Raw genomic sequence first — 13,942 nt, 5'->3', positions numbered from 1 at the left:
TCCTGGACTGTGCCTGAAACAAGAGACAGGGCACAGTGATGCTCTTTCTGAAGATGGCCACTTCCTTCCCAAATCACAGGGTTCTCTTGACTAGAAAACTGTAGAAATGACCCTGCATAAACACTGCAGAGATAATTACAAAATAAACATTACAGTGAATCCATTGAGATCTTTAATTCCAAATTGCCATCATCCCAGAAGGAACAAACTGAGTTAGACTGACTCTTAAGTATATAATTAAGCCTGTCAAGTTCTGACTCCATAATATGCTGTTTAATATTGAAAAGTCTGGCAGTAAACCAATATGTGGGATTAATGTCATAATGCTTTGGTTTTGCTTCCTCATGGAACTATAAAACAATTTAGCTGATATAAGCAACATGTCATTTATACTCCTTTTGGCAACAGTTTTAATATTATATGGGATATTCCTCCTTTCCTCTAATGTAACAGCCTTCCCTGGCCTTTATGGATTTAAATTGGTGAGGAGAGCTGTGCGCACTCCATGTGGACTTTACTCAGTAATTCTATTAAGAGCTTCCCCGCACAGAAATTAATGTTCTCATCTCATTCAATACTTGTCCTATTCATTATTTAAAACAGAAGACCTAATCTTTCCCTATATTAAGTTTCCTCAAAGGATTTTCTATTAGTTTAAAGGAATTCAAGAGATTCAGCTCCAACACTTCTGTGAGGGATCTGCATGCATTTTTATGCGGTGTAGAACACCTATACCAGTAACCAGGACCTCATCTACACTGTCTAGAAGCCAATCTGGAGCTAATATTCCTGTTCTGGCCAGGTGCCAGAAGTCCAGAAGTCTGCCTGGCCAAAAAACCCACAAATCCACAATTTCTTTCGAGATGCCCTATTCCTTGTTTGTGAATCTGAGATTATGTTGCTGCTGTACCCCAGCGTGCAGGTCTAAGACATGCTTCATACTCGTTTCAGTACTCTCTGTGATATTTCTGTTTCTAAGCACACCTATTACGAAAACTGCATTGAAGTCTCAGAATGTCAATGTTTGTTGCTGGGCAGCTCCTATTTTCAGAGGAACAAAAAGGATCATTAGCTACATCTAATCAAGTTTTACCCAGGTACTTTAAATCAAATAGAAGAACCTGTTAGACTTAAGTATTTCTGCACCCAGAGCTCAGATTGCTACATCCTGGGGAAACATCGATCTCAGTACTCCTATGAAGACAAAGAATTTGTTGCTGAGATGCCCTGAAGATCCTGGCCCACAGAGCAGAATCTCTGTCCACTTCCACCAAGATTCTTGCATTCACTTTCCTCATCCTAAACATTATTCCTCAGATGTCTTAGTAAAACATTTGTCCTGCCAAAAGAAAATAAATTTCATTTCTAAATCTCCAAGCAACACCAAGGCTACGTATGGAAAATTACATCAATGTTTAATTATCATCATAGCTAGGAATCTGAATTCAATTAAATTTGTTAAACCTCAGCTTCCAGGTACTAGTCCTTCTTATGCTTTTACCAGTATAAAGACAGAAAACACACCGTTGTTATCTTCTCCAGCTGTAAGGACATAAACACAGTAATCAAGCCGCCTCACAACTCTGATTAAATATGAATGCTAAACTGAACAGGATGGTATCTGGCCAACACTTTGACCATAGACTAGCACTGTGTCTGGGATGGGGATATTGGTAATTAAGTGCAGAGAATATGGAACTGAAGGGATTGCCTGTCTTGCAAGTCTATTCCTCTACTTGTGATTTAGAGGGCTGGAGCTGACAGTTTAATAAGAACATCCCATCTGCAAGAGCCGACTGGGGATGTACCACAGAAACAAGTTTCTGTCAGAAAATGTTTTTTCAAAACTGACATGCTTTGTAAACACATTTTAGCTGAAAAAAAATTCCACTGAGTTTTGAGACCAGCTTCCTTAGCAGGGCTGGTGAGGAACCAATGCCCCAAACACACACATCAGGAAGCCCGCTCAGATTTGCTAACTCTAGAACTTCTTGACTGCTCCCAGCCGCCTGATGGTCTGTGCAGGTCAGAGAACTCCCCATTGGGGTTAAGGTATTGACTCAAGATTTGTGGGTAAACTCCAACACAAAGTAACAATCAGTACAAACCCCACCTTATACTCCAAGGACAAGACAAATTTTTAACCTTGCTTCTTCACAATACACAGACAGCAACCTAGCTCTCCATGCCATCTAGTTTTGTTTTTTTTAAATCCTGCAAAAACAAGCCAATTCACACATTTCTTGCCTTGTGAAAGAGATAGACTCTGTGCAACAGACGGTACGCACGATGCTTAATGTGCTCCAATATTTTATGTTAAAAAGAATAGAGAAAATGTGATGAACTGAAGAAAACATGTAACGAGATTGAGAAGCTATGACTGAAGCCTTCAACCACATGATGAAAACATCCTTTATTTATAAGACATGCTGGGCTTCAGCAGCTTATCAAGGACGCACTGTAAGGAGCCAGCAACAGAATTCTTTACAACTTCACTGTTCTGTTTCACTTTTCTGAAGACTTGTTTAAAAATGCAGCTCCCAGGCCATCAATGCCCATTTTAATTTATATGTCAATATATTAATTTTTTAAACTCGGGTGTCGTACCATAAGAGATCTTAAAAGAGTTACCAACCCAGGACATTCCAAGCAGCTAGTGTGAAGTAAATCTAACTCCTTACCAGGTTCACCATGACTGATGCAACGGCAGTTCCCAAATCTAGGGCATAGCTGACTATGGTAGAAATAATGTAATGGAGAAGACGAGCCGTGAGCTTGTCCAAAGGAATCAGGGGGCACAGTTTCGTTTGTGATGGCTGGAGAGTCTTAAAAAGAAAGTAACCAAAGGTTAGGTGACAGTCTGGGCATTGACTGCACAGTCTCATGCATCTGGCCCTTACTGCACATGCATAGCATGACTCGGTAAGAGGCTTCTGCACAGAGCAGCTCCTGCTCTATCTAAGCTGGAGCTACACATGCAAGCTTTCTATGCTGTCTGGATTAACTTAAGCTTTATTTCCAGCTCATAGTTACATATTATGAGGACTTTCACTTTGGAAATAGGTGGCAAATGCTGATTTATTGAACTGTAGTCATACAAATTTCCAAAGTGTAAGTCTTATCTATTCTATTATTTCCAGGCAGCTGAGAAATTCAGTATGCCAACTGCTGTATAAGTGAAATCTGACTCATTCACTCAGTGCTAAGATGAAAAATGTTCATATGGGAGGCTATTCTTAATAAAAAATTCTTAGCTGCTCCTTGATTTAATTTGCTTTATGATTTTGTATATGTGAAAGTGTTTCAGCTGTTTAACCTCCTCTTTTCCCATCTACGTTTTTCAAGAGTCATGCTTCAAAGTGTGAAAGGATTTTTTAAAATTCAATTCAATATGTGAATCTTTTCAAGTCAGAGACATCCAAGTTCTAAGGATAACCCCACTTAAGGAGAAATCTGGCTGATTTCAGTGGACTCTGGATTACACATTTTGTTAGGGAAAAATCCAGAGCTAAACTACAGACAGCTATTTCCTTGTTAAAAAAGCAACTGCTATTAATGAAGGCATTTAAAACACTTTCCAGCATTCTTTAGATTCCTGGAAAGCCCTAGTGCATTGCTTAAAATTAAAAATATATAGGATCTGTCTTTACAGGGATCTTTGCTTTGGATGAGGGACTATTAGCTGCCCATTCATTGTTTACTGGCCTGCTATAGTAAACTGCCTGTTGATCTTCAAATTTAATTGCCCTGCCAGTCTTTTGTTCTCATGCCTGCTCAGGAAAACAATGCTGACATGGTCTTAAGATTGGCAAAGACAATTATGTTCTGCACATAAGGTGCACGGTATCTCAAACTCCCTTAGAAAACCAAACAAGAAGGAAAATATATGCCATATATAATTGTTACAAATTGTTATGTATGCCAATATGATTGTTAAAAATGCAATTATAATGCTGTAAGCCCCAGTCTCTGTCCCCACTGCAAGTCTAGAACAAGTGCATTGACACACAAGACTCTTCTCAAATTACACCAGGGTAATTAATATCAAAAAGCACATCTATATACAATTGCTGATACGTTTTTCCTGAGATATTAAAACAAAATTCAGATGACCATACTCTCATGAATAAGACTGACGTTACGGCTGTGTTCCATTAAAGTCACCCCAGAGAATCAGCTTTCATTTCCTAAAGAACCGAAAACAAGTTTCTTCTTGTGTATTTTCTGATCCATCACAGAAAGGTGAATGGAGTGGGGGGAAAAAAGCTCTGTAAGGTGACCATTTTTTGTTAAATTCCAATGGATAATAAGCCACACTGACAGAGAACAACTGACTTTGCTTCTTTACCATATAAAACTATTATATGGTAATCCCATCATCTATTCAGACATAAAATGCCTTTTGCCTTAAGGAAATTTACAGGTCACATGAGGATGCACATGATCTGTAAGCATAACTGATCCACTTTTAAGTGCAGTGCTTTTAAGAGTATCCCCAAAATGCTTTGTGTCTCAGACTGTGGCACAGCACCCTAGAGAGATGCTAAAATGCCAGCGTCCTACCAAGAAGGCATTGTCAAGGCATGGTAACAGGTTGTTGGGTTTTGTCACTACTTACTGCTGAATTCAAATTTTAACTTAAACACTTTGATGGCAGGGATGAGGACATACAAAGGTAGTTTTGTGTTTGTGACAATGGTAGTACATAGGAAAGCAGAAAAACATTGACTTCACTTGGTTGAAACCTTCCATGTAGTAACAATAAAAGAATCCTGAATTGCTTCAATACTGTGAGCAATCTGTATTCCAGTTTTAGTCCCACATATTGTCATCAGGATGATTAAGATTATCAAAGAATTACTGGCTCCTTATCTGTGCCATTTGCATGATCTGTTTTTAGCAGTACTGTGTGGAAGAATATCTTAAATAAACAGATGGGTTAAAGAGAGGGAGTCTTATTTCTAGTTACAATAGTATAATGCTTTCTGAAGCACATAGCAGCAACATAACTGTTTCAATATCTTGTACTATGCACCCCATATTCTAATGTACTATCTATGGAACCCTATGCCAAGAAAACATGGACTTGTAAGCCAAAAACTGTATAGTGGCATTCAGAATAAGAACTCATGGTATAACTTTACTAAAATATAATCTGTTACACTTTTTCATTGTTTTTCTTCCTTAGCTTAATTACCTACCTCTCTGCATTTACTCCACAGTGCTTGCTTAATAGAGGATACACAAGCTTATTTTTGTTAAGCAGAGAAAAAAACCACTTCTTTTCCCTATAATTTCTTACATAAAATTCAGCAATATCTTTAGAGAATGGAAAAATAGCAATTTCTGGGAGCTGACCATGGACATAGGGAGGTCAAGAAATAACTACCAGAGTTTTAAAATGCATTCCCAATGCAGATCTCTAACATCAGTTAAAAAAAAAAGAAAACAACACATCACCTAAATTACCTCACAGCTATTTGCATAAAGGGTCCAGAGGCAGTACGGTATAAGTACAGAGACACAAGCCATCCAAAGACCACTTAGCAACAGTTCTATTGGATACTCTCTCTGTCTGTAGCAGAAAAAGGGCAACTCTGAAGCTCAGATGTGCAAACAGCTTTAAAGGACTAAACAATCTCTTGGCAGATGCATCAAGCAAAAATCTGAAACTACAAGTCAGGTAATTTACGAAATCATTTCCTTTCTAGCTGGCTAAATTTCCTTCTAAATATCGCTCTGAGCCAAATAACCTACTGACATTGTTAGGACTGTTATCCAAGGACTTCATCAGAAGTGACAGAAACCTGCCAGGTAATAAACTCATTCTCTACTTCAAAAAAAATGTAGAACTTTTTGTTCTTGTGCATTTCTTTTATGTTCTGAAGATATAATTAATCTAAATGACTGCTATACTAATATTAAAGATGTATTCCATTCTACTGAAGGAACTCTGCTTACTGGAAAATAAAACCACAATAAGTGGTGTTAGAAATTCCAGTGCTAGCTAGAAAAAATAGAGAAACACTTGTTATCTTGGTAAGAGGTAATAGAGGATAACCATTATTATTGTGTCTCTGAAAAAAATGAGGTGCTTCCCCAATGCAAGAAACATCCCTGACCAACAGAGCATAGCTGTATTACTATATTGACAAATAGACACACAGCTACTTTAAATGTATAGAAATAGATATTAAAAAACTAACAGATGATTAAAGTTGGGCTGTAACTAAAGGTGGAATGAAAGTGCTGCAAATCCCAGTATTATTTTTAAATGAACCTTTAGCAAAGGGAATTGCCTGGTGGAGATTGTAAGTGCAGGTATATGTGTGTGTACCTCATGTGGGGCATCAGTAAACACAAGAGTTCAAGAGGGAAATTATTTTTACCTCCCAGCAGAAGGCAAAGCAAAATCACTGGCTTTCAGAACTATCTGTGCATCAGGAAGTTAGGTGCTTAAAATGTTCATATTTATTCTGCCAGAAAAATTAACATGTGCCTGATTTTAATTATGAAGAATTTACAGATTCTTTGAAGAATATGAAATAAACTGAGAGGTTAATAATAAATGAGGAAGGACCCTCATGAAAGACTTAATCCCTATAGCAGCGCCAGATTTCCAGTGTCTGGAAATATTGATATTGCTACTAGCTTTGTTTGCTCCATCCTCCTCCCCTGTTGTTCTCTCTCCAGTGGAAGCTGTAAGACTCCCCGTCCCACAATGCCATCTATCCAGCTGCCACTGCTGTTCCTCTGCCTCTCCTTGTGGGGTGTTCGACTCAGCAGGGGGCAGCCCCTTTTGGAGGGAAGTGAGACCATGGGAAGAAGCCCCCTGGATGACATCCTGCAGAGATCTGAAAGCCTCATTCTTCAGTCTGTCCTCAATAAAGCTGAAAAGGAAGAAGAGATGAATAAAGGTATATATAACACCAAGGATATCCATCTGGTAATGCTGGCATAGTACTCGGTCCAGTGTATAGTTCCCAGGTTCTAACATATGTATTTGTTACGCTAGCTAAGGGCAGGGGAAGGATAGGAGGTGTGCTGCAGCACACTGACACAGAGTTCTCAAAAGGCGCTTTCTTCTTTAAGATCTCCCTGCTTAGGCAATGCTGTATCACCACTAACCAGCTGCTGCTGCATAGTAAGAAGGCAGAGGCCTGTCACAGAACACTTGCCTGTCTGGCAAGTGCTTCCCTAGGGAAGCTCTAAGAGGACATTCCCAACTTTCGGACCCTGTACCTAATGTTAATTTGGAGGTGGGAGTGCTGCCATTCACCTACTACCTCAAACTACTGGTTTCTACACCCCCAACAGAGCTGGGCTTTTCTGTGGCTGGGAATGCAGAGGCTGCTCTAGAGTCTGCCACCTCCTAGCTTGCAGATGCTCTGCTCTCACTAGTCACAGCAGCAGAAACAAATCAGACTCAGGCACTGCAAGAAGCAGCACCTAGGTGCCTGCCAGCAACAAGGAGCACAGAGTCCTTTCAGAGTGGAAAAAGGAGCAAGCCCCAGATGCCCGTAGAAAAAGCCTTCCTCCCCTCTACACATGAATGCTGAGAGCTGGTCATGTCAATCCAAGACCTGAAATATTAAAAAGAGCTTAAGAATGAGCAAGAGATACTAACAAGAGTTATGACTGGTAGCTGGAAACACTGAGCTGGCTTTCAAATGTCCACATCCCTGCTTCTACTGGTCTCGCAGCCCTATCCTTTCCCTGTCTTGTGCTCACTTCCAGCTCTTCCCCACCTCCTGCAGCTGATTTCTTTCAGTTGCTCAGCATCTTTTACTCACTTCCCTTCACCCAAATCCAACACATTTACCTGAATCAACACATTAGGCTTTGTCATTGCATGTCTTTCCATCCAGCTGCAGCTAGTTCTACATAGATCAATCCATCTTTGCTAAAAATGTGGCAGAACTGTTTTGACAGATGCCATCCAGAGAGATGAAGTTCAAGACCATATACTTCTGTTTAATTAAATGGGCATAATGAGAACAAACTATTATCCTGCACCACAGAACTCGACAAATTCCCATTTCAACTTCCTTAGTGAGGACTATGGGGGATCATTAATACTATTCTTTTCCTTGGACAGGATCAAATGCCCCTCTGCCAGAATGGCTTTCCAAAAGACAGCAACCTGGGAAAAAGCACCTAAGTGACCTGGAGAAGAGACAGCATCCTGGAAAAAGGGATGTCGAGGAAGATGCATCTTATGAAGACATTCAGAAGAGGCAGCATCCAGGAAAAAGAGAGAGAGAAGACAACCTTGACAGCTACCTGGAGCTGAAAAAGCGACAGCATCCCAGCAGCCGGTCACTAGTGAATCAGTACACTGACATCCCTAGTGCACAGCTAACCTACTTGAATGAGTTATCCAAAAGACAGCATCCAGGCAGAAGGTATTTGATGTACAATCACCAACATCCTAGTAAAAGAGGTTGGAATGATGACATAGACCTAAATGACCAACACAGCGAGAAACACCAGCACCCTGGAAAAAGGCACTGGAATTCTGACAGTTCAGATGATGCAGGCCCCTGCAGCTTTCAGGAGTCCTTCACCTGTAAAAAAGGCAGCTTGTTGCTTGATTTAGTGGAAAATGTTAGCAAAGACAGGGTAGAAGAAAAACGTCAGCATCCAGGAAAGAGATCAGCATGGGAAAGTGAAACAGAGGAATGAGAAAATAATTGTGTATCCTTTGCATTTGGTGAAGCAAACAGCCAGATCACTATAAAATTCTCTTCACTCCCTTTTGCCTTCCTGCTGCTGACCTCTGCATCTATCTTAGTCTTCAAATCCTCCACTTTAGGAAAAGCGCTTATTTCCTTATGGGCCCAGACCTCAGAATAAACCCAATGTGTGTCCAATTTTCTGTTCCCAAAGGACTAAAACAGGCTTTTAAATATCTGTTCTGATGCTGCTAAAGTGGAATAATTATATGGTTTCCTCCCATATCAGTGAAATCAGTATATTAATAGAGAGGGAGAAACAAGAACAACATATGCCAATTATTTTAAAATGAAATTGAATAGGTTTTCAGTTCTAAATAATACATTAATGAGAACTGAACCCTTGCACACTGCAATCTGTCCAGACAGTAAGCACTAAACACAGGTAGGAACTGTTCCAACCGGAAAGATTAGTCGACTTGGAACTGGCACATAAACTCCGTTTTCATCTAAGAGGCTGTGCAAAGGGTTAAGGCATGCCAGAGCATCTCAATATCAAATTGTGAACCTGACTGCATATAACCCATACTAGAACTCCCACCCTGGTGTATCCACATTTTAGTCATGACACTTGAAATCATGCCTTTTCCTCAGACATCTAAAAATGAAACAAGCAGACATTCATTTCTTCCAAAAAGGATTTCCAGTGTCTCTCCTCTCAAAGGCATGCTTTTACTTTCCATGCTGAGACTCCCAAAAGTGTTTATTTGACATGAATGATTCAATAAACATCAACAGTCAAGTCTGTGTGTCCTTATTGGTTGTGCAAATATACTGCAATAGAGTGAAAAAACATAAACCCAACCCAAGCTAAATAAAAATAAACAAACTAACATCAAAGGATATTTTTCTAGGCACAATCTTGCATGCTGGTGGTCAGCACATGTTTATACATAAAACTGTTTCACTCCTGAAGTGGAAGGATGATTTGCATATAGACACGATTCCCTTTTTAAACCTTCTACCCACACAAAATTATGCATCTGGGCTAAACCCACAGCAGCCCTGCCACCTAGTTCACAAGGAACTTTTACTAGAAGTCTGATTTCCTGTTCACAGGTCTAAACAGTATTTTCTGATTTTTGCAATTAGTGCTTACTTATTGAGTGCACTGTTATTTGTACCACTTCTTGTACATTCAAAGAGGTTACAGTACGTCAGTATTTCACAAGAATGTTATTTTTTTATAAACAAATGAGTATGTTTTGCACTGACATTCATCTTTTCATCCTTCTCAATACCATCAAGACACATTAAGTGCCTTGAGTGTTCCTTTCAAACAAGACTGTTTCCCCACTCAGTGCCTCAGAGGACTTCCTTGGTTATAGAAGTTAGTTTTGCCATATGGTTTAGTTACTCTGAAGAATAATTAACCATCTCAGTGAGTTTCACTGAAGTAAGATGCTCCCAGGCTGATCAACACTTAACATGGTCTATCAAACAACTTCTAACTTTGGAGATCATGCACTGTTTAATCTATGTGACAACTGGCAGACCCCTTCTGTTGACAGGGGGTTTCTAATTCACAAGTGCAGATGAAATTCTCAGAGGAGGTAGCTGGGAACATTCCATACACCCATACACTTTGAATTCTTTCAGCATGCTTTCTTTATACGGTGACTTTAAAAACGTTCAATTTTCATTGTATGGGGGGGGGGGGGGGGGGGGGGGGAAGACTTCTCTAAAATATAGCATTTCCAGCAATTTATGAATGCTTCTTAGAACTCAGGGAACGCTACTAGACAAAACCAACACCACTCCCTAGAAAATGCCCAAAATAAGTGAAAAACAGAAAGGAAAAAAATGACCAAGTGTGTAAACATGGGCAAAAGCAAAACCACATCACAGTTCCTGCAAGACAATGATGCTGCAGTGGCTGCTACAAGAAAGCCAAGGTGGGAAAGGGAGAGAAGCACCAAAGCCCACGCTCATTTTTTAATGTGCAGGTGCAAACAGCTGGTTCAAGCTACTGGGTTACTGCCTATAAAATCTACCACGCTGAGTAAATCTCAGATGCGCTTTAACTGATTTTATGTATGTCTAATTTTTCCATCTTCTTTTTTTTGAAGTTCAGAGTGCTCCAGTATTTGCAGAGATGCCAAGTTCTGCCAGGGGCTAGTCACCTGTTTAAAAGCAAGACTATCACTACTATAATTTTTTAAGGAATTATTTCCATTGGTTTTGAGTTGTTTTCTTTTGTTGGGAGTGTGTGTGTGGTTTTGGTTTGTTTGGGGTTTTTCTGGTTGGGTTTTTTTGTTTGTTTGTTTAAAAAAAAAAAAGCCAAGCCCCAGCTGACAGCACTTTACAGTAAAACACATCAGGTCATTAATATCATGCCTACAGGTTTTAAGATTTGTCTCAGTTTAGAGCTGCTGAAAATGTACTTGCCTGGCTGGGAGAGGCACAGTGTAAGCAAATACTGGGAGAGCTCTGACACATTTCAGTTACTTAAAAGCAGAAACCAACTTTTTTACTCCAGCAAAAGGTCTCTGGAAAATGACAGAAACACTCTCAGGGATTCCTGGACAGGGGTGGGACCACATGTGAGATTCCCTTCCAAGTTGCATAGGCCAGTTCAAAGGACAAGACGCAGATTTCCATTCAGAGAAGCACGTCAGGCCAGCATCAGGACCCAATACATGTCCATGCACAGAAAACAGAGTAATTTGGACACCGAAACATGAGTCAAAAGTCCTGAGCTTCTGCCAGTGACCTGGGTTTGAAAATCCTGGAAATTCAAAGAAGTTGATACTGAAAAAGAACTGAATACAGGACAACTTTCTGCATATTTCCCATGTATATGACAGTCAAAAGAGCCAGCAAATCTGCTACCGAGGCACTGTAAAAATGCCACCATCATTGCCAAGTAGCCAGAAAAGTGACAGCCCCAATAGAAATCCCAAGAGGATGAAGCATGATACGCTTAATCTTCCACAGATATTTGTCTGATTATTGCTAGTTGCAGTTCTCTTCAATCCTGGGCTTTCTGTGCCTACATGATTATTTTGATTATGCTTAACATGGCTCATGGATCTACATTATCTCTGAAAAGACTTGGAGATAGAGCTACAAGTGCAACTTAGGAAAGAATGAAATTAATCACTGAACTCAAATTTTCAGGTAGGTTAGAATTTGCACTTCGGGGGATCTGATAACCTTAATTCCATGCATTTTTGAAACATAAGACCATTTACAAAAAGAAAACAAAAATCCTGGTTTTCTCCACAAAAGCTAACATTTACTTTCAGTGGCAAAAATTACTCCGTCATTCTATTACTTGCATAAAAGACTCATTTGAGAAAAGGAAAGGGAAGGTTTTCATTGGGGAAAAAGATTACGTATTTTAGGAGTTCTCCTATCTTTTTTTTTTTTAAAGTAACTCAAACACAATATTTCAATCTTGCCAATAAATTTTGTCCAGATTTTTGTTTTGATTGAAAATACATTTTCTCTCAGTGTCTGCCCGAAAATTTTCTCTCCCTTAATTTCCTCCTGCCTTCTGCAGTGCTGCAGACATACCTATTGTCATTCAAGTGCAACATTCTTTCTGTTACAGACATCATTCTCAGAGGACCACCTGCCACTTGTGATTTGACAGTTTTGTGGCTACGAAGCACACATACGCACAAGTTCTGAAGTTAAGTTTCTGTTAAATTTACCTACACCCTAAAAACTTGGCTCTGGAGTTTGGCTAAAGGACTAACCAGAGAAGAACCATACTACAATACTCTGCCATTTTAAACAGTAAATATAGTGCAATCTCTTAGCAACATGAACTACACAGATACATACTACTTAGTTATAAGGTAAGAATTTGTTAATTGCACCTCTCATCGTATACCTTCCCCTGTCATCTTTTATTACAATTTAACGTCCATGCAAACACCTACACATTACTAGCTTTGCTCAGTCACACATGTAAACGTACTTGCACATTTTAGTAACTGCAGAACAGGGCCTTTCAGTTGCAAAGTTCCTTGATGAAGTGCACTATCTGTCTGTAAGACAGTCCATGGCTCTTCAGGTATGGTAACAAATCAATAGCAGACTTGGTCCAAAGGTCATGGAAGCCAGTGGAAAAAATCTCCCTTGTCCTTTGCAGAATCTGGATTAGGTCCACAGAACAAAGCTGTGCACTAGCCCTAACATGGCACCACAACCATGCAAAATCTTATTTCCAGCTTTAATTGAGAGTAAAACAACCACGCACAGATGAGTTCTTTGTTTATTCTACTGCAGTTTTAAATTTCTAGTATGTTACCAGTTATTAAGACATAAGGGAATTTCATTCCTAAAGAGCAAATTTTACAAGTGTCTTCAAAATGAGCTTTGTTTTCAAGGGGGGTGGGGGATTGATGTGAACAAGCTGTATAATTAATAATTTCTGCAACTAGTTTCACCTCCTCTCACAATTACCTTCCTGCGTCCCCTCCCACACACTTACCAGCCTTGACCTCTTTGCTCGCCCACTGTAATTGGCATGGGCTGAGTGTTTCCAAGGGACACATGGCCCCAACAAATGCCCATATGACTACTTTTAATGACCCATTTTGTTGGAGAAAGTTTGAAAATATCATCATCACCTCAGCTGAAGCAGAGTCACTGCTTGCTTGGTAATTCACTCAGTTAACACTAAACAGCCAGCTGCAATTTTAAAGCATCAGTCAGTACACTGCTATGAATAAAAACTATGATCAAAAGAAGTCAAGAGGAAAAGCACTGCAGAAAGGATGAGCCTGGGTGACGTCTAGGCTGTACAGAGATATGACACAAAGATGCAGACAGGGAAATCCTTTCGTTTTTACAAAACTGATATGTGGACTACCTGCATTAGAGGGCAGAAGTCAGCAACCCCCTCCCAACAAGAACAGCCTGAACTCGTCACTCCTACAGGGTAATGAGGAAGGATTCAGATTGAACAGAGGTATCTGATAAAAACAGATGGGCATGTTCCTTGAGAAAACAGAGCTGTCTACCTGTCTATTACTTTTAGACCTGTGTGAAGATATTTGTGGTTTGTTTTCCTTGATGAAGCCACTGCAGCTTAAAAGTCCAAAGAAGGAAATGAAGAAAAGGACGTTTATCAATTACCTACCAATTCACTTTGTCTGCTTACATGAGATGAATGAGCACAGGCTGAAGGAAGGTAAAGCAGAACCAAAATCTTATTAGATCACAAATTGCATTGGTATGCTGAAGCATGATAC

General features: G+C 39.7%; 1 protein-coding gene and 1 long non-coding RNA gene across 2 annotated transcripts in view; one reads left to right on the top strand and one right to left on the bottom strand.

The window, feature by feature from the left end:
* The window catches only part of LOC129784556 (uncharacterized), a 31,457-nt gene extending 28,538 nt beyond the window's left edge, over nucleotides 1-2,919 (bottom strand). The window contains exon 1 of the long non-coding RNA XR_008747425.1: nucleotides 2,682-2,919. This is a non-coding gene — a long non-coding RNA (uncharacterized LOC129784556). The remainder of the gene's footprint in view (nucleotides 1-2,681) is intronic.
* Nucleotides 2,920-5,765: 2,846 nt separating this feature from the next.
* TRH (thyrotropin releasing hormone) lies at nucleotides 5,766-9,035 on the top strand. The gene is made up of 2 exons (XM_005240201.3): nucleotides 5,766-6,917; nucleotides 8,099-9,035. Exons 1-2 carry the CDS (start codon nucleotides 6,569-6,571, stop codon nucleotides 8,683-8,685), a joined length of 936 nt encoding a protein of 311 aa, XP_005240258.3. The 5' UTR covers nucleotides 5,766-6,568; the 3' UTR covers nucleotides 8,686-9,035.
* Nucleotides 9,036-13,942: the final 4,907 nt, after the last annotated feature.

Source organism: Falco peregrinus, chromosome 5, assembly GCF_023634155.1.
Source record: "Falco peregrinus isolate bFalPer1 chromosome 5, bFalPer1.pri, whole genome shotgun sequence".
Lineage (NCBI taxonomy): Eukaryota > Metazoa > Chordata > Aves > Falconiformes > Falconidae > Falco > Falco peregrinus.
Note: the sequence above shows the minus strand (reverse complement) of the source record. Positions and strands in the feature narration are given on the sequence as shown.

Bases quoted from the DNA above. Each gene is read 5' to 3' on its own strand.
- TRH (XM_005240201.3), top strand. From the start codon at position 6,569: ATGAGGAAGGACCCTCATGAAAGACTTAATCCCTATAGCAGCGCCAGA. The intron at 6,918-8,098 runs GTATATATAACA...TTCCTTGGACAG, and splicing joins GGAAGAAGAGATGAATAAAG to GATCAAATGCCCCTCTGCCA.